General features: G+C 42.2%; 3 protein-coding genes across 4 annotated transcripts; 1 reads left to right on the forward strand and 2 right to left on the reverse strand.

The window, feature by feature from the left end:
* Nucleotides 1-536: 536 nt before the first annotated feature.
* cav4a (caveolin 4a) lies at nucleotides 537-5,479 on the reverse strand. The gene is made up of 3 exons (XM_060857534.1): nucleotides 5,115-5,479; nucleotides 2,841-3,028; nucleotides 537-1,768 (listed from the first exon to the last, which is right to left on the reverse strand). Exons 1-3 carry the CDS (start codon nucleotides 5,340-5,342, stop codon nucleotides 1,618-1,620), a joined length of 567 nt encoding a protein of 188 aa, XP_060713517.1. The 5' UTR covers nucleotides 5,343-5,479; the 3' UTR covers nucleotides 537-1,617.
* A 3,264-nt stretch (nucleotides 5,480-8,743) lies between these two features.
* On the reverse strand, nucleotides 8,744-14,726 carry si:ch211-213o11.11 (probable G-protein coupled receptor). Its single transcript, XM_060857523.1, has 2 exons — nucleotides 14,420-14,726; nucleotides 8,744-11,371 (listed from the first exon to the last, which is right to left on the reverse strand). The coding sequence occupies exon 2, from the start codon at nucleotides 11,273-11,275 to the stop codon at nucleotides 9,953-9,955; it is 1,323 nt and encodes a 440-aa protein (XP_060713506.1). The 5' UTR covers nucleotides 11,276-11,371; nucleotides 14,420-14,726; the 3' UTR covers nucleotides 8,744-9,952.
* A 1,310-nt stretch (nucleotides 14,727-16,036) lies between these two features.
* On the forward strand, nucleotides 16,037-23,485 carry rrp9 (ribosomal RNA processing 9, U3 small nucleolar RNA binding protein). 2 transcript variants are annotated; one of them, XM_060858370.1, is made up of 15 exons: nucleotides 16,037-16,253; nucleotides 16,476-16,561; nucleotides 16,700-16,818; nucleotides 17,008-17,075; nucleotides 17,159-17,200; nucleotides 17,333-17,459; nucleotides 18,724-18,848; nucleotides 19,052-19,144; nucleotides 19,337-19,437; nucleotides 19,591-19,725; nucleotides 20,924-20,986; nucleotides 21,188-21,333; nucleotides 22,180-22,259; nucleotides 22,678-22,751; nucleotides 23,287-23,485. In XM_060858370.1, the coding sequence occupies exons 1-15, from the start codon at nucleotides 16,176-16,178 to the stop codon at nucleotides 23,378-23,380; spliced, it is 1,431 nt and encodes a 476-aa protein (XP_060714353.1). In that variant the 5' UTR covers nucleotides 16,037-16,175; the 3' UTR covers nucleotides 23,381-23,485. The 2 variants fall into 2 exon arrangements, with proteins under 2 accessions (XP_060714353.1, XP_060714354.1); XM_060858371.1 differs by having other exon boundaries at nucleotides 20,927-20,986.
* The last annotated feature ends 446 nt before the right edge of the window (nucleotides 23,486-23,931 follow it).

The following is a 23,931-nucleotide window of genomic DNA, read 5'->3' on the forward strand; positions in this document are numbered from 1 at the left end:
ATGTAATAGTTGTTTTGCAAGATCTAATATTTTGTTACCGCTCTTTTTCTTTTGGCACTTAGTTTTGTAGATATCATGGTTTGTTTGCGTGTGAGATCTCGCCACGTCGTCTCTGGACTGGCATCCCACAAAAAGTTTTATGTCTTTCTGAAGCAAACATTATATCTGGTGTAAAATGCTAATGACATGAACTCAGGATTTACCTCCTGACTGTGAACCGAGTGTTTAACCGTCAACATTTGTTGCCACTTGTATAGAGAAGTTTCCCGGTGGGTGTGACTTTGTCTAATTTCGAATCTGACTTGTGTGTTTCTTTGCCAGGCAACTACACAACATCCCAAAGGAACTGTGATTAAATATAGATGCTTGATGGTCATTTCCAAATGCCATGCATGTAGACCATACCCCAGACAGAGAGCGAGAAAGAGAGAGAGAGAGGTTTGGAAGTTGGATCCTAAAATGGATCCTCTATTTCATACCACTGGCTGAACAGCAGGTTTTGAAAGGTGGGTTTTATAGATTAAGGTTTTGTATCACAAAAAGTTTTGGGTTTTGTACCACAAAAGTTTGTCTCACATCGAGTTTCCTCTTCCTGACACTAGAGGGTGTTGATCAGAAGATCGAGACGTGTCGTACATGAACGTGGTTATTCTGTTCAGGGTTGTGGAGAACGCCATGTCCCTAAAACGAGCCTTGATTTTGATGTTGTTCCTTTTTGTTCTCATGTTCAAGCCTCGCCTCATTATCATGCTGTCAAAACTGTCCTCAGATCAGCAGAAAAATGGAGGCATCATACAATATCCACCCACAGGACCAGCTCTCCCGGCTCAATAGCCACACATTTGCATAAAAATGGTGTGCTACGAATAATCAGGCCTGGAATAGTGCAGAATAATTAGCATTTTTTTTTCCAAACAAAAGGTGCTTCATTTAGTTCAATAGATGGGATAAAACGTGTCACGGCCCCTATTTGAATGAAAAACAATGAAACGCACGGATAAACCTTTCCCCACTTTCTATAACATTATAGCCTACAGCTTATGAAACGTACAGCAATACAAAAAAAGATGAAAAAATGACAGCCGGTATTTATATTGTTATAGCGTGTAGTTTTTAAAATCTGAATTGGTCAAAAATACCGAAGTATTCAATAGTCCATGCAGATACCTTAAAGACCTGCTATCAGGAGCAAAGCTTCATTGTCTTTCACTATGTCATGAATCTATTCAACAATCTGAAATGTTAGAAAGTCTTTCAGGTTTTAGACTTGTATGTAAAGTGGGACGAAAATAACGTGCTTCACCACCATAAATATAAATTATTATGAAGTTCTACATCGCTAATAGCACCAGCCCTGTGGACAGCATCCTTCTGCAGTGCATCCTGGGATCGGATGATGCTTTCGGATATAACCGATATACTGTAGGTAGAGGATGATCGTGACATTTTCTTGTCCTGATGCTGAGTGTATATTATGTATTTTTCCCCCAACACACCACTGACCCCAGTCCTATCTGGTTATTCCTTGTAAGACTCCCGTCACTACCACGCTTCTGGTGAATGTGTCTCTTCTCTGGGAGCTCTTGTTAAGATATAAATGGTCCAGGACGGAGATTGTCATTCACGCGTGAAGCGCACGCTGACGCTTCTGCAGCACTTGGAGACGCTGTGGTAGACAGGGAGGACGAAGATGTCCAGAAGGCTGCTCCATAGCATCTCCAGCCGACCGGTGTTCATGAAGATCACCTTAACACATGGCGTGAGAAGCCTGGAGGACAAGAGAGGAGAACTCGAGTCATTTAAGGATTGAGGCATGAACACATTTGTCCTCTTAGAAGAGTTTAATTCGCACCGTTCTCTTCTCTTTCCATCTAGACAAAAAACTGGTGACACTGTAGGACACACTGTTATTTATAAAAATGGACAAAAGCTGCAAACAGTCTCAGCTACAGACTGCTCTCTTGCTCAGCACAGGGTTTTTTCTCACAAGCATCTGACCAGGAGACGTGGCCTAAAGTACAAAGGCATTACTACATTATAACTGATTCAGATCTTTGATTTGATTTACATTTTTAAAGGACAACATTGACGGGGGGCACGGTGGCTTGGTGGTTAGGACGTTCGCCTCACACCTCCAGGGTTGGGGGTTCGATTCCCGCCTCCACCTTGTGTGTGTGGAGTTTGCATGTTCTCCCCGTGCCTCGGGGGTTTCCTCCGGGTACTCCGGTTTCCTCCCCCGGTCCAAAGACATGCATGGTAGGTTGACTGGCATCTCTGGAAAAATTGTCCCTAGTGTGTGATTGCGTGAGTGAATGAGAGTGTGTGTGTGTGCCCTGTGATGGGTTGGCACTCCGTCCAGGGTGTATCCTGCCTTGATGCCCGATGACGCCTGAGATAGGCACAGGCTCCCCGTGACCCGAGGTAGATCGGATAAGCGGTAGAAAATGAGTGAGTGAGTGAAAGTGAATCTTTAAACAATGTTACCTAGATTTGTTTCCGTGAATGGAAAGCTTCCAATAAATAACTGACGATACAAGTTGATGTGATGGACTAAATATGGAGTTATTCTTCTGATTTATGAAGCCAAAATAACCTGTTAGCTACATTAGCTTCACAGCTTCTGTGAAAAAGAATAGCAGCACCAAATGCACTGGGATGTATTTTTGACTAAACCGTTCCTTTAGCGTATGCAGTGTGGAGTTGCTGAGATTTTTCATTACCTGCTCATTGGTGTGAACAGTGAAGGACAAAAGTCACAAGTTCAGTTCCTCTCTACAATCTCGTAAATTATTAAAATATCAGGATATCGATATTAAATAAAAAAAAATAAATTCTTGTACCAGATGTGAAGGCAGGTGAGGAAAGCGAAGAGAACTCCGGCAATGACGGAGAAGGGGATGGCGAGCACCGCGGTGCCGATGCGATAGAACCAAACCCGGGACACCTCGAAGAGTGCGTTACTCCAGAACCACACCCGGTCTCCACTGCGCACAGAGAACGGCTCGGCTATCACGTCCTCAAAGCTCACCTGAACAAACACACACACACGGAGATTACAACTCAGACCTGATATTTTAACATCACCTGACGTTTCAGAGACCGAGCTGTGTCTTTACGTACAGAAAAAAGCACTGTGTCATTCTGCTGTAGGAAAATAATAAACATGGTGGTTTGATGAAGCGAAGTTACTGCTACCATCCCAAAGTTTATCGTTAATCCATAACGGCAGGTCCTGAAGTGTTTGATTCCTCAACAGCAATCGGGCAAAGTTTTTGCTTAGACATTTAAAAACAAATAGTTCAAGAAGAAGCCTTTTACATTTTATGTTGTAGAACATCTGGGGGAAAAAACACCAAGTCTTTAGCAGCGATAAACGGCAGCGATGGTCGTTTCCTCACCAGCCTGGAATTTTTCTCTCATTCTCACAAAGGTTATAAGACAAACATTGCAGCTTGAAGGTTTTGTGGAGATGTTTAGTGTATACAGTATGTGATTTCTGAGACCTCGGGTCACACTGATACTAGTTTATAACCACAATCACTGTCAAGGTTCAGCTTGCTTCTGCAATACTCACATCAGCCTGGTACCTTCACTGAGCTAAGCTGGATTCTGGGTCATGCTGAATAAATTTGTATCACCTGTGTCAGTCAGAGGTTGGTGTTAGTCTCAGTGTGATGCAGATAAACATCAGATTGCACTAACAAACCCGCTCCTTCAGCTCATTAGTGGAGAATTAGCATATGAACAGCACTCGCTGTAATCACATCATTTATAGTGAGCACTAATAAGGGGGTTTTGTAGACTACTTCAATCCCTAGTGGTGTGAAGCACGTTTCAACAGATTGAAATCGAGACACAACAGCACAGGTTGCTAAATGTGCATCTGCTCCACTTTTCATTTCTCCTCTATATACTGTTAAACACTTGTTATTGGAAACCTATCAGAAGCAGGGTGGTGCGATGAAGCAGAGTTAACGACCGTCCGAAAGTCGATAGGAACGAAGCCGACGTCGTACCTCGTAATCGCGGCTCCTGCTTGTTTGAAAGGAAAGCTGTACCTGAACCAATCCTCTGTGATAAGATTAGACACATGTAGTGTTGGAGTCACATTTAATGCTATGGAACATTTCCAAAATCAGTTAGTTCCTGTTATCACTTATTCTACAGCAGCTTTAAACAGTCGTTCCCTCTCCAGCTAATTTGTCTTTTATTCCTCTGCCTGGAAAACTTTAAGTTACAGTTTTACTTCTGACTCCTTCCATAAATGGCAAATAAATGTTTTCTTACAAAAAAAAACTTGCTCGTATAAACCATTAATGCTTCCAGACTAAGAACAGAACAGTCATCAACACCTGATCAATCACAGTCAACAGATCTGTGGAATAAATGGCTTTACTGATGTATCATGAAGATTTATCAGTATAGTATCAGTATCAACTTCTTTAGCCAAAGAATTTTCCTGGTTTACATTATTGCATAAGCCATTAATTCTTTCAGGGATTTCCCACTCGCAAGGTATGAGACGAATCTCGACGGTATGGTGCTATAATTGTGCTGAAGATCTGATCAGGAACACTCGTGCCACTTTTATCCTCCATCTGTCTCAGAGCAGCAGCTGTTAGCGTCGACTTTAAAAAAAATCGCTCTTTACACTTTTCCCACAGAGCAAAGAGGAAACACAGACCTGTGAAGAGAAACAATACTTCTCCGTGTTGGTGCTTGACACTGTATTGCGTGCTTTGCTCTGCTTTTTTGATGCAGCAATGGTCTAATGCAAAAGAATCATAATATTAGGTTAAGTCAGAAGTTGACGTTCTATCACCAGCATTTGGTTATTGCCAATGGTTTATTGCTAAAGTGCATGTGGCATTGCACACATGGAAATGTTATCTCAATGAACTATTTTCTGCTTAGTATTTTTAGTCTTCATCGTCTAAACCTCAGGGTTTTCTGAGGAGTTCATGAAGTTCTCCTCAAAGAGCACATTATCTTTCAACCAGATTTAATCCCAGGTTTACTTTTGGAATCGCATTGTCCGTGTGAGCGCCGTGTCTCATGTGGGAAGTACTTTAACACTGACGCTACTCTGTGGCCCTGTAAAGTTATTCGGTTACCTTGAGGCATTCGTTCATCTGTCGTGGGTCTCTCTCGTTGATCAGAGGCCTCGTGTCACTCTGCGTCGAGACCAGGTCCTCCTCTTCCTCCGTTTCTTCTTCCTCCATGACCGTCTCCAGCTGTGTCTTCCACGGCTGCTTTCCCTCGCTGTCCTCGCTGTTGCTGTCGTCCCCGAGGTCGATCTCTGTATCTACAGGAGCCGTACTTCGCATCATGGTGCCGGTCATTAACACAAATACTCCTTAACACAGTGAAACTCTGAGCAGTGTTATGGCTGTGTCGCCGCAGTGCCCGGGTTGAGGGAAGGATATATTGGGAAAGTGACCGTGCTCGTACAAGAATTCCCCGTGGGAAGATCTGTACCCCTGCTGCATGAGCTATAAATACTACAGGATGGCCCGTCGCTTTTTAAACTCTCCTCTCGTATGTAACCAGAGAAGCACAAGGAGGGTCAGATTTGGGATCCTCACAATCAAAGGCATATTCTTGCATAACTTGATCAGGTCAATAGATATTTAAAGGGGCAGTATGTGATCTTTAGAGCCCGGCTGTTGAAATCCTCGATTTTATCTCAGATGACCCAGCCTCCTTTGTTAATATGGTTTATGACATGAGCTGCAGTTTAAGTAAAAAGAGGCAAGGGGAACTTTATTTTTTATATTGTTTAACTTTTGGTCCAGAATGTAAACAGTAGCCGGAAATGAAGAAACTAAAGCGATTCTGTACATGGACCTCAAATCAAAATTTATATTTTAAAAGTTCCCTTTTACTTTGTAAGACACGTCTCTTGTTTCCTTATCCGATAAAGCTCGGGTTCTTGCTGTAGAAGGATTACAGTATAGAAGCGTAGTGGGTTTGAGCCGTGAGCCGAAATGTTGCGTCCAAACGTTTGACTGGTAATATTATGTGAATGAATCCCTCAGATCTTTAATTCGAGTGATCGACGACTCGGTCTGATGACGGATATGTCTGGAATCATTTGTGTGACCCAAATTTAATGTAGTCTTTCAGAGTATCTGCTTATTTTAGAACAAAAATGTACAATTTGTCCGTGTTTTTGTGAATAGATTTTCCACAATCACTCACTTCACGAGTGAAAAGGAACAACACAAAAAAAGACGAGTATCAGTATACACATTGAAACACAAATCAAACAGTTCATTACTAAAGCTGCACAGTGCCTTCGGCGTGAACGCAGCTGTACGCCGCCGGAATCCATTACGCACACAGCGAGGTGACGAATGGATCTGAGATTGTTGGCGACCTGTCAGTGTTTTATAATGGCAGTAAAATAAACCTCAGCGTCACCATCGTGAACGTTACAGAAAGACTTGATGCACCGCAAACACAGTGACTAGCATCTTAATCTTTATCATTCTTACACAATTAAAAGAATAAAACTACCTAAAGTTTATGTTCTAAACAAGGTGTTTATGATAATGGTCGACAACGTGGGTCGTAATAAAACAAACTTTAAAAATTTATGATTACTTGGTAGTTACATTTGTGAAACAAGTGAGTTCCTGTTCTTAAACAGCTTCACCAGTCTCCTTTTTGTCCCTGTGCGTAATGTAGACCAAAAAGCTAAGCTCGTCATTTTACTGAGAAACCATAAAGCGTAAACTCCTCTGTCCTGAAGATGCTAGTAAACCTAAACTTACAGCTTTATCTCTGACCGTTACACTGACAATGGATACTCCTTTCATTAATGCTAAATAATAGAGGACTCACTATAGTGTTTTAAGCCACTTTGTTTTCTTCATCTAACGTGTGAATTGTTTACTTACTGACAGGACCCATTAGTCATAACTACGTGTGTGTGATCGGCACTGATGAGGTCAGCTATGACGTCTTTCAGAGAAACACAACGCCGTTTGAATCCTCTACAGAAACACAGGCCGTCACGTCATTCAGCAACAGTATAACGTGGAAAAAAAAGCCTCTTGTTCGCTTCACACATCATACAGCAGCATGTATTCATAATCACACAGCCACTTTAACCGGAATATCTGTGTTTCTCTTTCTCTCGATCACCCTGTCAGTCCACTGCTGACCCGCTGAATCGAGCCAAGTATATCTTATTTTGATTTCAAGGTGCAGGAATTAAATCTGTTATTATAAACTGTACTATTAGGAAAGAGGCAACCATTACAGGCTGTGTTTTTATTTGTGTGTGTGTGTGTGTGTGTGTGTGTGAATTTATAAGAGAATAAAGACAAACACACACATACACACACACACAGTGCATAGTGCTTGTGTGATGCATTGACTTACTGTGGTACATGTTGGCGCTAATGGACTAACTCTCTGTGGCAGATGGCTGTGTGTGTGTGTGTGCGTGTGTGTGTGTGTGACAGGACAAAGCTGATTAAAATGTGATGTATTACTCTTTGTATAAAAAAAGGAAGGAATTTAACAGGAGCAGTATTCATGCATACAGAACACATTTAATTTGTTTATTTTAAAATAATAATAGATATAAACAGGATTTTGACAAAAAAATCTCATTTTATCTTTCTCTCTTTTTCATTTATCTCTGTTTTTATTAAAACATTCACTCCACTGAAGTACAGTAACGAATAAAGAGTTCAGGTCGAAAGCTTCATGCTTGTAGCTTCGTAAGTATGATTGGCTGCATCGTCACCATGACAACTCCTGTGATTCTCTGTGAGTCTTCTTTGAGTCCTGATACGCACACACACACACACACGCACCCCCCCCCACACACACACACTCACATATATAAATATATAAAAGTAAACAGACAATGATTCCCTGTAAATTGCCTATTAGCAGATACTAATGTATACTAATATCAGTTTAATTCCATCCCTTTATTTTTATATTTATCTTTTGACAGTTTGTTAGATCGCTGTTTTTTTTCTGCATGCATGTTTATGAGGTCACACAGATTTTATATGCCTTAAAGCAATGAGTTATGTAGTGTGTGTGTGTGTGTGTGTGTTTCATGTTTAAGCAGGTGTAGAATGTATTCCTGCTGCTTCTCCAGCTGTTCCAGTGCTGATTTTCTCTTATATAACCGAACATATCTGCATCAGGGTCACGACTCTTCTTCGTAAATCCTCCGCTGTAGATGCACAAATAGACAGATAGACGGTCGGACAGACGGTACTATACTTCGAAAGAGATGTGACGTGGTACAGTAAACCTGTATGACTCTTTTAGTTTATAATGTTGTCGGACATGTTGTGTTTGTATCTACATGATATGTGAAACACTGACATACAGCATCAACGCACAGCATGTTTTCAGAAATGGGACATTAAGCACCTTAAAAATTTAAATAAGTGGGTTTGTATTCACTTTAGCATGTTATGGTCATGTTATAGTACATCGTTTGCACTAAAAAGCTCCACATCATAGTGTGTCGTTTTAACACATGGTTGTTATGGAGTTTTAAATGCAGTGCTGTCATTACTTATGCTTTTTGAATGACAGCGTGATAAGTAAGCTTTTCTTTATCCCCTGGACCTCGACTAGCAGGGAGACACATTATCCTGCAGTGGAGCTCGCCAAGGCTGTTAAATCATTTTTTTTCCTCAACAAAGACACGCTGTATAACACAGTTGCAGTGACAGAGTGAAGGGTGTTTTATTCAGCAGGGAGACAGAAGGTCTTAGAAACATCTCAGAGCCACACGGAGAAGAAAATGAACAGAAATCAAAACGGAAAGACGGCTTTTAATCTTGAATAAATAGAGTTCCAAATAAATATCATTTCGCACACCACCGTGAACTCGACGTGGATCTACTCACATTACATCTGACTGAATATTAACGTTAAAATATCTTCATAAACAATATTAAACAACACCATGTCAAAGATACTAACGCCGTGTCTTCGGTGTTGAGCAAAACAACTCATCAAGCACTGGTACCAACATACAGGATATTCGTTAAATCGATAACAAAAAAAGATGGATTTAAAGGAGGAGTTGAGAGTTTTCTGTTAGATAAAAAGTTGCGTTGTGTTTTAAGGCGAGCGAATTAAGACGTGTTGGTTAAGGATCGCAAGGAAAAATTTTCGTTCTGATAAAACACGGATGAAGACCATAAATAAAGGCGTCATTGTGGTGTCCGTGTAAGAAAATGTTCTTACTTCTCTGTAAAACTAACAGCCCTGAGTACCTGAGGCTGGCTTCAAACAGTCCGACCTCAGAATCAGATTTTGTTTTCACATATTTGATTCAATCTAATTCAAGTCAATGGAAATTTGGTAATTTATAATAATCCTTTAAAACCGATCTTAATTATTTAAAAATAGTAGTCCATGTTAAAACTCAGTCTACATAAACAACCCAGTATAAAAGTGTGTGTGTGGCCTTGATTATATCGCTCGTATTATCACATGCTATTAGCATGACAAAGCAGAACCAAAAGAGATTTCAACTGTACATTTCTTCAATGATCAGAATTATTTGATTAGACCTGCTTTCAGCAGCATCTGAGTAAATGCTAAAATAGCAGGAATGCTGGAGCAGTAATATTTTTTTTTTCTTCAGTATTTTACTTTATATTCACTTTGATGCTCTGGTTCAATTCCAGATTTAATTCTGATTTTAAACATTGATCTGGATTTTATTTCAATCTTACATCAGTCTAATTTTAATTTCGATCTGTTTTTAGCATTCCAAATTTGGATCTGGTTTAAAAGCCCCAGATTTGGATCCCATTTGCACAGTTTAGATTTAGGTCCATTCTGAAAGTTCCAGAATTGGATATGGTTTGTTGACTGTTCCGGCATTGGATCCAATTTTAAACATTCCAGATTTGGATCCAGTTTGAATGTTCCAGATTTGGCTTCCAGATTTGGCAGCCTAGGTGAGTTCCTCGGGTATCTGTCCTGGTATCCTGAAGCCAGTTTGGTCCAGTGTGTTTCTGGGAGTTGCAGTGTTGTAACTGCTGCGTGTGGCTTCTACCGAGCTGCTGCGCTTCAGGAAGTGCAGGAAGTCTTCATGCGCAGAGCCATCGTGCCCGGACGCTGGAGGTCTAGCGGGTCTGCTGGGCGAGCGGCAACAGCAGCACATCGTCTTGCACACCTCCTCACGAATCTGCCGGTTCAGCAGGCCATAGAAAAATGGGTTTGCAGCGAATGAAGAGTACGCCAGCCACGTGACAGGGCCTTCTGCCTCATCAGCTGAGCTGTGGGCAACACCCAGGGACAAGTGAAGGTGGAAGGCAAAGTATGGCAGCCAACAGAGGACAAACTGGCCCACGATGACGGCCAGTGTGAGTGCTGCCTTACCGCCCACCAGTGTTCTGCGTGGCCTGCGTGGTGCATGTGCTCCTGTCCCTCTCCTAGCACTAGAGCTGCTGGTGATGATGGTGGTTTGGCTGTTGACTGAGTCAGAGCGGTGTTTTGGACGAGGTGTTGCAGGCACCCAGCTAGGCAGAGGACCCCTGTGTCGGGCGGCCATGTGCGCCACCTTGTAGACGTTCGCATACACAGCTAGAATGATGGCGGCCGGGACGCAAAAGCAAAGCACGCAGAAGATAATGGAGAAAACACGCCGGTGCCCACTGTGGCTCCAGTGAAGTGAGCAGTGGGCGGCAGCAATGGCGCTGTGGTGACGATAACTGGGCCACCCAAACACAGTGGCCAATCCAAGGACAGCAGACGCCAACCAGACAAGCGCCATGACCGCAGCTGCAATGCGGGGTGTCATTTTGGCCTCGTAGCGCATCGGGTGCACGATATAGTAGTAGCGCTCGACGCTGATCGCCGTCACTGTGAAGATGGAGGCAGAGATCAGAAAAGCATTGAGGAAGACGTACAGGCGGCACTCAAGTGGAGTAAAGATGACCCCAGCGAAGAATGGTGAACCACACACGATGGCCAGGGGCATCAGGAGGGCTGCACACAGCACATCCACACCACATAAATGCCACACAAAGCTGTACTTCCTCAGGTGTGCCGCTTTCAGCACTACAATCAGCACGGCCAGGTTCGCCAGCAGAGCCACGGCGTTCAGCGTCACCATGGCCGCCAGACCCATGGCATCCCGGAGACGGGACTGTGGATTGGACATGGTGCCCAGCTGCATGCTGGGAGTAGGGTGCACAGATGTGCCATTTTCTAGTGAGTGGTTGGCTTGTGTTTCGTTAAGGTCGGGGGTCTGAGGGTATCCAGATGCTGCCATCTTTGGAGCTCAGATCTATGCGTTGCGGGTCACAATTACGGATTCCTCCATTGTCCAACACAAAGGACGCTGGGATTGACTAATCACAGGCCAGACCTGTTGATGAAATAACAGATAAGTTGCCCATATGTGTAAAAATGCCCATAATCTCATCTTTCAAAAGGCTCATTGCAGTTACACAGATAGAAATAGCTTACAATATACTGTACAAACTAATCAATACAAATATCAGATTTTCCCTTTAAATTCAAGACTGTTTAAGAGGTGATATATACGCAGTGTTGTGTATATCATGTTTATGTTAATGCTGTGTTGCCTACAACTAGTTTACAAACTCAATCGCTCAGTCGTTCCATCTTCATAGCTTCTTATGCCAGAACACTGTGTATAAGTCAGGAGAATTCACTCCATATTAATTATCATAAGTCCATCATAAGTCAGGTTTAGCATCTTATTTTTCCATTGTTTTATTGCGAATGTCACGCAATTGTTTTTTTTTTTTTTACTCAAGCTGTAAACCCTAAAGAATGTCACATTGTTTTCAGCTTAATTCTATACTCGTAATCCTTTGGTCTTTCATGGATGAGTGCTTACAGAGTTGAGAGAGTAGGAGTTTGATCACTTAGAATTATTCATAACACTGTATTTCCCTGTTTAATGCTTTCTCTCTCTCTCTCTCTCTCTCTCTCTCTCTCTCTCTCTCTCTCTCTCTCTCTCTCTCCCTCTCTAACCTTTTGATGGTGAGTATAATGAGGCAGCTTGTTGGGTTCCAGCTGCAGGAGGCTTTTCTGCTCTAAGCGGCATTAGCATTAGAGTGAGGTCACTGTCACCTGCACCTCACCACACACACATCTCTTACTCTCTCTCTGTTTTTTTCTCTCTCAGACACGCATACAAAGCCCCATGCACACAAAACCATCCTCCCACACACTCACACAACGTGCCCTCGAAATTCAGCTCATCCACAGACACACACACCCACACACACACACACACTACTCAAAATCTCCACAAAATCAACATCTCTCAAACACTCAGGCAGATCCTCAAGCTGAGAGCATGACAATCAAGCACTGCTTAAACAGAAGACCTCATTTTCAATTAAGTCTAGCAGTACTGATTATTTACGTTAAAACTTCAAACCTGGAATCTGAAATGTCTTCTAAAACCCATCTGCCTCCTGATTGCTTACCTGAATCACTGTTTCTATTTGTTTGTCCATCATCTCAGGTTTTTTTTTTTTTTTTTTTGCATGTATGAGCCATGTGTCAGTGAATACACTTTATAGGCATTAATGGCTGTTGTAAATGTGTGTGTTACATCATTACTGCTGCATGGTGTTTTTCAGCTTTATCTCTGCGCGGATTTTGATGGATCGGATGGATCGGACGAGGGCTTGCACATTCAGCTCCCACGCGTTTTCATGCGGATGAGGAAGCCAGAGAGCTTTATCTCCAAACACACTCCTCACCCGTCTGGTGTGAAACATTGATAATGACGGCGAGTACAAAACATAAAATATTACCTTGTGTTTAACCCTCTTTCCTACACACACACACACACACACACACACATACAATCAGAGTGCCTAGGAGCGTCTATCTCTGACCTCAGTGTGCATTCTTTGCTCTTCACAGACTCTTCCTAGAAAGTTTCCCAGAATGCCTCAGTGCTATAGGCTCATTAGTTCAGGCCATGTGGCACGTTTTTTTATTTTTTTGTCCTGACTAATCTGCTCTATCATCCATCCCAATATTACCAATCAGATTTTGGTCAGAAAGTGTAGATTAATCTTCCATAACAGCGGCTCTGACGGTGATGCGGCTGTAATTTACAGGTTTTTTATTAACCCCTTGTACTAATACGTTATTGTTTCTATAGTAACAACTAATAACCCACAGGCACTTGGCGCTAACATGATTTAAGCCAACAGTCAAAAGATGTTAAACAATGTGCTCTTATTTAACTTTACAAAGAAGGGAAAATTGTTGCTATGGTGATCAGGAGCCTTCTGAAAAGTCTCATTTGACGCAGTAATAAGACAAACGGACTGATAAATATACACCAGGACATCATAACATTAATTAGAATCAATGTTATACCTAGCAAGTCAGCAGCTAGTTTATAACGAGACCTGATTGTTGTTTATTATGTTATTTATCTGGTGTCTACTCCGGTGGTGTCCAGTCTTAAGGTCAGACTGACCAGAGACATTCATTATGTCCACTATGGAGTGATTCCTGATATATTTATTATACTCTATTATAATTCTACTATTAATGGTTATGTGTTTTTATACACATTTTTATGACATTATGCAACAATTACTTTGATGCTACTAAATTGAATAGTAATGAATATTGTGTACTTTTATTCTTGCAGATTCCATTTTCATTTAAATCATCAGCTATTGATTATTCAGCATGGAGTCCCTAGGTCTAGAACCAAGAGGCAGTTTAATCTGTACCCCAGGATCTGGCCCTAAGTCTGTGAACGTAATCAGTTTCCAGAAAACCGATCTGTGCTGAATGATTAAGAGTGAGGAGAAGCGGCCGCCTGGGCCGAGCGAGCGCTGTTTACTCTTCAGCCTCATTAAGGAGTGCGCTGGACACACAGGCTGCCTTCATTAACATCCATTAGCCTTACACAAGCCCAGGTGTGCCGGCGTGTCCCATCTCTCCTTTACACACACACACACACACACACACACACACACACACACACACACACACACACATATATACACACACATATACACTACACACTCCCTCTTTTTACAGTGACAAATCTGCGGTAGCTCATGGTTCAACTTTCCATCTTGTCTAATTCATGAAATGATGTTTTTTCCTGTTTGTGTTATGGTTCTGATTGATTTTTGTCTGTGAGTGGAAACCTTTATCCAGTGCCACTTATAACCCGAGCAGTAGTCATACAGTTCTTTTTGCTTTTAGTTTAGCACAATTTGCTTTTAGGAGCTGAAACCAGATTTGTCAAATGAATGTCAGCATGAATCAAGTGATTGTATCATTCCTCTTGGTAAAATAGTGATTACTTGTCGAAGCTGAAATCATGACCAGATCATGAATATATATCAGAAGTGATATGGATATCTAAATACAAGATAAAAAAGTTCATAACTCTCACCTGGTGGTTCCTGAAGGTCCTGTGAAATCCCTTTCCAATCAGATCTTACTGCCAGATGTGCACATGTGTCCAGATGTTACATTAAAGAACAAAAGATCTATCAGTAGCAGAGCCGTTATTTAGAGCAGGAGGCATTTGAGAGAAACAGGAGGGATGTGTGCGTTGGTAGAGTAAGTCCACTCTCTCTCTCTCTCTCTCTTTCCCTCTCTCTCTCTCTTGCTCGCTCTCTCTCTCTCTCGCTCTCTCTCTCGCTCTCTCTCTCTCTCTCTCTCTCTCTCTCTCTCTCTCTCTCTCTCACACACACACACACGCACACACACAGGGCGTTTATTGCCTAGCAGTAAACACCAGGTGGGTTTGAGGCAGCAGGTGAACAATGGCACTGATGCTCTGAGACAGAGATAGAAGAACACACACACACACAACACACACACACACTCTTAGAGTAAGAACAGCTGGCCAGTGTGTGTGTGTGTGTATGAGCAGTAACCAGTAGCAACAGTTAATCACATATTCATGTGAAAGTGAGACCAAGAAAAGAGAAGATGGCCTCTAGACCCCCTCCACCCTCACTGTCTCCCACACACACACACAGACACGCACACACACACACACACACACACACACACACACACACACACACACACACACACACACACACACACACAGAGTCAGTGTATGGCAGTGACAGGCACACATTGTCCATTTTGGGTTCTCCTCAGTCCAGCTCTTGTTTTGCCTCCTTTATGTCAAAGTTATTATTATTTTAATTATTATCTTGTGTGTGTGTGTGTGTGTGTGTGTGTGTGTGTGTGTGTGTGTGTGCGTGTCTGTGTGCAATGGCATGTGATATGTCAAAATGTCAAAAGTTGTATGGAATGTGGTAATGTCATTTTCCTGTAATGTAATTTTTCTGGTTTTCTCCAAACGCCAAAAAAGGTGATAGCTTGTAAAGTGTGTGTGTATGTGTGTGTGTGTGTGTGTGTGTGTGTGTGTAGGGTGTACTATCCAGGGTGTATTCTCGCCTCACACCCAGCGTTCCTGGTATAGGTACTGGATCTACCTCAGCTCTGACCAGGATTAAGCGCTGACTGAAAGTGACTAGAGTAATTGGGACTGTAGGTAAATTTGTAATGTGCCAATTTAGAAATGAACCGATTCCTTTGTAAACAACTCTTTTAAATGAGTTGAACAAATTGTTCTGAGTTTGGAGTTTTAGCAAATATTTTATTTTAATTAATTCAGTTTGTTCATGTTATCTTACAGCTCTTTAACTGTCCAGTATTTTTATGTTTAAATATATACAGCTTTAAATTAATATAAATTAAGATATAATATTAAGATATAAAACACTTATCTTCACTTTCTCCCTGCACATATTGTACTATTCATATATCTAACGTGTGTCTTTAATTTCCTCCTTGTGTTTTTTTTCCCTTTCATAAATCACTACAAATTGCTTTTGTATTTTTGTATTTATTTATTTTTTTTTTGCTTTTGATTTTGAATCAAGACTGAATCGATTCTGAATAAAAGATTCATTTAAGAACAGCGAGTCGCAGTGAAACAAACGACTCTCCGATCCGCTGGGAGGCGATAGTGAGCGAATACACACTGTTAGACTCCCGAATCGAGGGAAACCGAAAGATAGCAACATGTGGAAGTGACCCATGTGGGGCTTTAATGCATGATCTGATTGTGGACGTTTGAAGAATCAAATATTAAAACAGAAAAAGTTATTTATAGTTTAATAAGTATGTCTTTCTTTATAAAGAAGAAATCAGTCACAGCGGCTACTGGGAAAGGTGAAAAGTCTGTTGTCCACAAGAGAAAGGTAGGATTGTAGTTAGCATGTGGCTAAAGTATACAGTAGTTTATACAGCATGCATGTAAAATAGTTCAACTTTTTTTTTTTTTATGATCTGCAAGAGCACAGTTTATGTCAGTGAAAGTAATTGCATATTCATTTGCGTGTAATTTGTAAATAAATAAAGTTTTCGTGTTTTCGGTCACTTGTGTTCTACATTAACACTGTGTGTGTGTTTGTTGTGTTTAGGCTGATCATCAGGGTGGAAAAGGGCGTCCAAAAAAACTCAACAAACGGCTGAATGAGGAAATCTCCAGCGAATCAGAGAACGAAAAGTGAGACCGTCCTGCCCTGTTTTTTTTATTTATTTATTTTTATTTAATGATAAAAAGAAGCTTTGAGATTTGTGTTTGTTGTCTGTACGGTTATGGAAGCACTGAGCTTGTTAAGCCATGTCTGTGTTGTGTGTACAGTGATGCCGTGCAGGTTAGGAAGCAGAAGGAGGTGGAGGAAGATGAGGAGATCGAGGAGACCCCACAGGAGAAGAAGCTGCGTCTGGCAAAGCTTTACTTGGATCAGCTGAGGGAAGAAGGTGAGTGGATTTTATGCTGCTATGTGTATAATGTTTTGAAGCGCTTTTTTTTTGACAGGGAACGTCGTAAACACTGGACACGGATTTGGGTCAGGGTCCGAGTGAAAAGAAAGTGTGTGTGCAGAAACATCAGACTTGTGTGTTAGGACTCATGAAGTAAAGAGTGTGTGTATCTGTTTTGATGGGCAGAGGAGAAGAAGGCAGAGGACGAGGCGTTTGAGTCAGACCTCATTGCTGGACGCTTGCAGGAGGACCTGGTATGATCTATTCTTCTTGATACGTTTTTTTTTCTTTCCTAATTCCGTGTTGAACCTTTCTAACATCTTTCACCCTTCATCAGCTGGAACAGAGAGGCAGACTACAGAGACTCATCGCTGAAGAGGTGAGACAAGTTATAGTTTCTTCACAGCCTCACAGAGCTTAGTGTCTCTATGTTTGACATGTCCATAGATTACTGATAAGCTTTACGGTGTTCTGACACGCCGGTGTGTCTCTGTGTCGTCCTGGTGTCCAGCTGATTGCTCCGGATCCTGCTGAAATCCGCTTGCTGAGAGGACACAAGCTGTCCGTTACGTGTCTGGTCATCACTCCAGATGAGAAACACATCTTTTCTGCATCGAAAGACTGTTCCATTATCAAGTGTAAGTACCACACACAACTTAAACATGATCCATGTTACCACGTGATTTATGCTCTTCAGAGAGCTGAAGGAAATAATTGGTCAGCTGTTTTATTTTTGTTTGTTTTTTTTTTGCCTGGTAGCATAAATGTGAGCTGAAGCCTGAGAGAATGTTCTGTACATGTCACAAATATTTAATTCCTAAATGTTCAGTATTGTTTTACTTAGCGAGTGTGTGTTTAAACATTTATTTTATACCCTGTGTTTGTCCACTTGCTTTTAGAGTTGCAGTTAAACGATTAGTTTATAAAGCAGTTTTGGGTTTGTGGTAGGAATAAAGTAGCTGTGTTTTGTGTGTGTGTGGTGGAAATGGTGTGTGTGTGTGTGGTGGAAATGGTGTTTTGTGTGTGTGTGGTGGAAATGGTGTGTGTGTGTGTGTGTGGTGGAAATGGTGTTTTGTGTGTGTGTGGTGGAAATGGTGTTTTGTGTGTGTGTGTGGTGGAAATGGTGTTTTGTGTGTGTGTGGTGGAAATGGTGTTTGTGTGTGTGTGGTGGAAATGGTGTGTGTGTGGTGGAAATGGTGTTTGTGTGTGTGTGGTGGAAATGGTGTTTTGTGTGTGTGTGGTGGAAATGGTGTTTTGTGTGTGTGTGGTGGAAATGGTGTTTTGTGTGTGTGTGTGGTGGAAATGGTGTTTTGTGTGTGTGTGGTGGAAATGGTGTTTTGTGTGTGTGTGGTGGAAATGGTGTTTTGTGTGTGTGTGGTGGAAATGGTGTTTGTGTGTGTGTGGTGGAAATGGTGTGTGTGTGGTGGAAATGGTGTTTGTGTGTGTGTGGTGGAAATGGTGTTTGTGTGTGTGTGTGTGGTGGAAATGGTGTGTGTGTGGTGGAAATGGTGTGTGTGTGTGTGTGTGTGTGTGTGTGTGGTGGAAATGGTGTGTGTGTGTGTGTGTGTGGTGGAAATGGTGTGTGTGTGTGTGTGTGTGGTGGAAATGGTGTTTGTGTGTGTGGTGGAAATGGTGTGTGTGTGTGTGGTGGAAATGGTGTTTGTGTGTGTGTGGTGGAAATGGTGTTTGTGTGTGTGTGGTGGAAATGGCGTGTGTGTGTGTGGTGGAAATGGTGTTTGTGTGTGTGTGGTGGAAATGGTGTTTGTGTGTGTGTGGTGGAAATGGTGTTTGTGTGTGTGTGGTGGAAATGGTTTGTGTGTGTGTGGTGGAAATGGTTTGTGTGTGTGTGTGTTGGAAATGGTGTGTGTCTATGGTGAGAATGATGTGTCTGTGTGTTTTCAGGGGAAGTGGAAAGCGGGAGGAAGGTGCAGAAGATCGCAGGAGGGAGGAAAGGGACGGAGGAACGGCACGTTGGTCACACGGGACACGTTCTCTGCATGGCCATTTCCTCTGACGGCAAATACCTGGTGAGAGACAACACTAAAAGTGTGATGGTGTGTGTGTATGTGTAATGTGTGTGTGGTGTGATTTTGAACTCAAAGTGTTATTGTAGTGTCATTTAATTCATTCACATGGATCTGATCTGTGTAGCTGTAAGTATAAAATCAGTGAGGGTTATTTTCTGTGTAATCCAGAGCTCTAATATTAAACCTGTTGTCTTCTTTACCAGGCCACAGGAGACGTGAACAAGCTGATCATGGTTTGGGACGCTGTTACGTGTAAACACCTGTACAAGTTCACGGGACACAGAGACGCCGTATCGGTGGGGACACGACTCGCACTTATATATTTTTGTTTTATTTATAGCTTTTATTCTTGCAGTCTGAAAACCCCAAACATGCCGAGAAATCTGTTTTTGTGAATTAATAATTAAAAGAAAACGTATGTAATGAGACAGAAAACAATGTGACGATAGTGTAATTGTGACTTTAGTGTGACTTTGTTAAATAACCAGGGTCTGGCGTTCAGGAGAGGAACACACGACCTGTACAGCGCCTCTCACGATCGCTCTGTCAAAGTGTGGAACGTGGATGATAATGCTTATGTAGAAACTCTGTAAGGGAACACACACACACACACACACACACACACACACACACACACACATCTCCTATCTGAAACATGACGTAAATGAAGTTTATTATTATTGTTGGCAGTATTACTGTCTTAATTACTTTTGTCATATTTTCTAACTGTTCTGCTCCTCAGGTTTGGACATCAGGACGCGATCACTGGTTTGGACTGCCTCGCACGGGAGCGCTGTGTGACCGCAGGGGGCCGCGACCGAACGGTCCGAGTGTGGAAGATTGTGGAGGAGACGCAGCTGGTCTTCAATGGGCACGAGTGAGTCTCAGCACAAATACACAAGTCTTTAGATCTGTCAAGTTTAACACAGATCTGAATCTGGTTTACTGATCTTATTTTTACCTCTTTTTACCCCCCTCTCTCTGTCGGTCTGTCTCTCTCTCTCTGTCGGTCTGTCTCTCTCTCTCTGTCGGTCTGTCTCTCTCTCTCTGTCGGTCTGTCTCTCTCTCTTTGTCGGTCTGTCTCTCTCTCTCTGTCGGTCTGTCTCTCTCTCTCTGTCGGTCTGTCTCTCTCTCTCTCTCTGTCGGTCTGTCTCTCTCTCTTTGTCGGTCTGTCTCTCTTTCTTTGTCGGTCTGTCTCTCTCTCTCTCTGTCGGTCTGTCTCTCTCTCTGTCGGTCTGTCTCTCTCTCTCTGTCGGTCTGTCTCTCTCTCTCTGTCGGTCTGTCTCTCTCTCTCTGTCGGTCTGTCTCTCTCTCTCTGTCGGTCTGTCTCTCTCTCTCTCTCTCTCTGTCGGTCTGTCTCTCTCTCTCTCTCTCTCTCTGTCGGTCTGTCTCTCTCTCTCTCTCTCTCTGTCGGTCTGTCTCTCTCTCTCTCTCTCTGTCGGTCTGTCTCTCTCTCTCTCTCTCTCTCTGTCGGTCTGTCTCTCTCTCTCTCTCTCTCTGTCGGTCTGTCTCTCTCTCTCTCTCTCTCTCTCTGTCGGTCTGTCTCTCTCTCTCTCTCTCTCTCTGTCGGTCTGTCTCTCTCTCTCTCTCTCTCTGTCGGTCTGTCTCTCTCTCTCTCTCTCTCTCTGTCGGTCTGTCTCTCTCTCTCTCTCTCTCTGTCGGTCTGTCTCTCTCTCTCTCTCTCTCTCTCTCTGTCGGTCTGTCTCTCTCTCTCTCTCTCTCTCTCTGTCGGTCTGTCTCTCTCTCTCTCTCTCTCTCTCTGTCGGTCTGTCTCTCTCTCTCTCTCTCTCTCTCTGTCGGTCTGTCTCTCTCTCTCTCTCTGTCGGTCTGTCTCTCTCTCTCTCTCTCTCTCTGTCGGTCTGTCTCTCTCTCTCTGTCGGTCTGTCTCTCTCTCTCTCTCTGTCTGTCTCTCTCTCTCTCTCTGTCGGTCGGTCTGTCTCTCTCTCTCTGTCGGTCTGTCTCTCTCTCTCTCTCTATCGGTCTGTCTCTCTCTCTCTCTCTCTCTCTCTCTCTCTCTCTCTCTCTGTCGGTCTGTCTCTCTCTCTCTGTCGGTCTGTCTCTCTCTCTCTCTCAAGAAGCTCCATTGACTGCATTCAGCTGATAAATGAAGAACACATGGTTTCAGGCGGTGATGATGGGTAAGAAGTTAAAATTACAGATTACTTCATTAGAAACAATTTTGGTGTTTTTTTTATATATATATTAAGTAAATGCCAGCGCTGCCAGTATTGTTTGGTTCATTTAAATTTGTTTTGTCAGCATTATTTAATGTATGTTTGTTTTACAATGCAAAGTTGACGCAACAGCTCTGCATCTTTGTGTGTGTTTTTTTTTTGCAGCTGTCTGTCCGTCTGGTCCGTAAGCAGGAAGAAGCCGCTGACCACGGTGAAACAGGCACACGGTCTCCATGGCGATGTCGGGCTGGAGGAGCCGTACTGGGTGTCTTCAATTGCAGCGTTGCAAAACTCTGACACCATAGCCTCAGGTGCACGTGCGCACACGTGCGCATTTAATATATGTATCAGCACAAGAACACACACCTAAAGCCCCTGTGAATTATTTTGAGATGAGACTTCTTCCTGTTAACTGTAGTGTTTTTGTTACTTCAGTACTGAGTGGTGTAAAAAAAAATCTCTGGACATTTCAGCCCTTTTATTATGACACATTCTTATTATTAATAATTTAAACCAAGCTAAAAAAACAATGCCGAACTCACAAGTGCTTTTATATTACCTCAGTCCAACAGTTTCGATACACACATTCACTCATAGATTCTGAAGTAGACGAGCAAGTACACTCCCACACACTCGTCTCTATTCTTCCTGCCTTTTTTTTATTTTCTCACACACCCACACACACACAAACTCAACATCACCTTGATCACATTGTAAACGGCTCTGCTTCGCTTTACAGCTCATGCTGTTTTCATTTGATACATCACCGTGTTCAGAGAGAGAGAGAGGGATGGAGGGTGATGGCGAGAGAGTGAGTGATGGTGTGTCTAATGGAGCAGAGAAATGGATAGAGAAAGAGAGAAGGTCAGAGAGAGAGAGAAAGGCTAAAAGGGGGAGAATAAGAAAGATGGAGCAAGAGATGTACACAGAGGAAGAAATGGATAGAGAGAGAAAAAGGACAGAGGAAGATGGAGAGAATGACAGAAAGAGATAGATGGCTTGACACAGAGTAAAGGAAGGGAAGAGGGAGATGATGGAAAAGTGAAAGTAACTTGGATGGATGTGAAGGAGAGACAGACAGACAAACGGAGTGAGACCGATACCAGCTGTGTGAAGGTCTCATTAACACCCCATTGTTCTTGTTTGCTGTTCCTCAGGCTCCCATAATGCCTCTGTCCAGCTGTGGAAGTGCGGGCTTGGATTCCGTGGCCTGGAGCCGCTCTTCACAATCCCAGTGGTGAGAAACAACACAAAGCATTTCGTATCGGAACAGTGAGAGGCGTTTGTGTTAGGCTGCAGTCACACACTGCTAATTATCTTGTGGGTGTTCACACACAGACGTTTCTTAAACTCTTTTGCATCACCACTAGATACTGTAATGAAATCACGTGTGTGTGTGTGTGTGTGTGTGTGTGCAACGTACAGCACTCACTTGGCTGGTAAAAAAAAAAAGAATATTCTTTTAAGCTTTAAACATCCATTTGCACATTACTTAGTCTTTCTCCCACAGTAATTGGAGTGAAATTGGCAAACAAAACGACGTATGTGGACAGGTTGTCAATCAACAAGCCACGCCCCTCAATTAAGATGTCAGGTTTTAAACTGGTCCAACAATTTGGTCACTGTTTAAATTCCGTTCTTTTTCTTTCTTTTAGAATGGTTTTGTGAATAGTTTGAAGTTCTCCAACACGGGCAAGTTCCTGGTGGCTGGCGTTGGACAGGAGCACAGGTACAAGTCATCCCCAATGCGATAAACACACACAAACACACTAGTGCTGAGCGTACCAGCATGGTGAAGGCACATGGTGGCGCTGTTGCTCTATGCAGATAGGTTCAGGTTTATAGACTGAAGTGCAAATGATTTTGACGTGAAATGAGCAAAGGCAGTGTAATTTATTTAAAGCTCGCTCCGTGAATAAGTGGGTACGAGAAGGTCTTTGATTTCAACACAGCAATTCACACTCGCAAAGTATGACTGCTCAGACTTCACCGTGAGACGTTTCAAGCCTTATAATGATGCTTTTGGGTTTTTCTAAATACAGCCGTATTAGTACATAGACTCATATGATAGACTACATTTAGTAGGAAATGATTTTTGCTATTTCTGATATTCCAGAAAGCTTGAGTGTAAAATAAGCAACCAAATAACATCAATTTAAGGTCAATAAAAAAAAAAAAAAAGGTGGTTTTTAGTCTCAGTTGTGTTTAATGCAGCATCAGACCTGTCAGGATGTTTTTTATCAGCTGCTTGTTGTGTTCTTTAGACTGGGCCGATGGTGGAGGATAAAAGAGGCCAAGAATGGACTTTACATCATTCCTCTGAAAAGACAGAGCAAGGAGACGACGACTGAGCAATAACACGCTCCGAGGACTGAACTTCAGTTTTGTTTTGGATGCTTTTTGTTATTCCGTTATGTTTAATATGATCTATGGTGAAAAAATAAATTGACATTTAAGTTCCCAGTCTTTGACTCATTAAGTATTTTTACTCTTGTTGAATACTGAATTTGACAATTAAACATATCTTAGCCTTCCAGTTTTTCTGTTAATGTATGGATCCTTTAGTTCCTATTTACCCAGCACTACTTCACCCAACACTATTTCACCTGAACACATTCACCCAACACTATTTCACCTGAACACTTTTACCCCTGTGAAATACTTGGAATATTCCACAAACCACGTGATCATGAAGGTTATCCGCCAAATTTTCTCAAGAATATTATTTCACGAAAAGTAAGTTCACTTCTTTCATATTTATTCATATTTATTCAGTCTTATTGTGATTAAAAGTACAACACTGTTTCTCCACTTAGTAACAGGAAGTACATTGCATTAAAAAAATAACATTTTGAGCATGTAATTAATGTCTTTAGTGTCCCCGTGACATTAGCATGGATGCTAATCTG

Source organism: Tachysurus vachellii, chromosome 22 (assembly GCF_030014155.1).
Source record: "Tachysurus vachellii isolate PV-2020 chromosome 22, HZAU_Pvac_v1, whole genome shotgun sequence".
Lineage (NCBI taxonomy): Eukaryota > Metazoa > Chordata > Actinopteri > Siluriformes > Bagridae > Tachysurus > Tachysurus vachellii.

Bases quoted from the DNA above. Each gene is read 5' to 3' on its own strand.
- si:ch211-213o11.11 (XM_060857523.1), bottom strand. From the start codon at position 11,275: ATGGCAGCATCTGGATACCCTCAGACCCCCGACCTTAACGAAACACAA.
- rrp9 (XM_060858370.1), top strand. From the start codon at position 16,176: ATGTCTTTCTTTATAAAGAAGAAATCAGTCACAGCGGCTACTGGGAAA. The intron at 17,201-17,332 runs GTGAGACAAGTT...CCTGGTGTCCAG, and splicing joins AGAGACTCATCGCTGAAGAG to CTGATTGCTCCGGATCCTGC. The intron at 19,726-20,923 runs GTGAGTCTCAGC...CTCTCTCTCAAG, and splicing joins CTGGTCTTCAATGGGCACGA to AAGCTCCATTGACTGCATTC.
- cav4a (XM_060857534.1), bottom strand. From the start codon at position 5,342: ATGACCGGCACCATGATGCGAAGTACGGCTCCTGTAGATACAGAGATC. The intron at 3,029-5,114 runs GTAACCGAATAA...GTGTTTGTTCAG, and splicing joins AGATGAACGAATGCCTCAAG to GTGAGCTTTGAGGACGTGAT. The intron at 1,769-2,840 runs GTACAAGAATTT...CTTGTCCTCCAG, and splicing joins CTCACCTGCCTTCACATCTG to GCTTCTCACGCCATGTGTTA.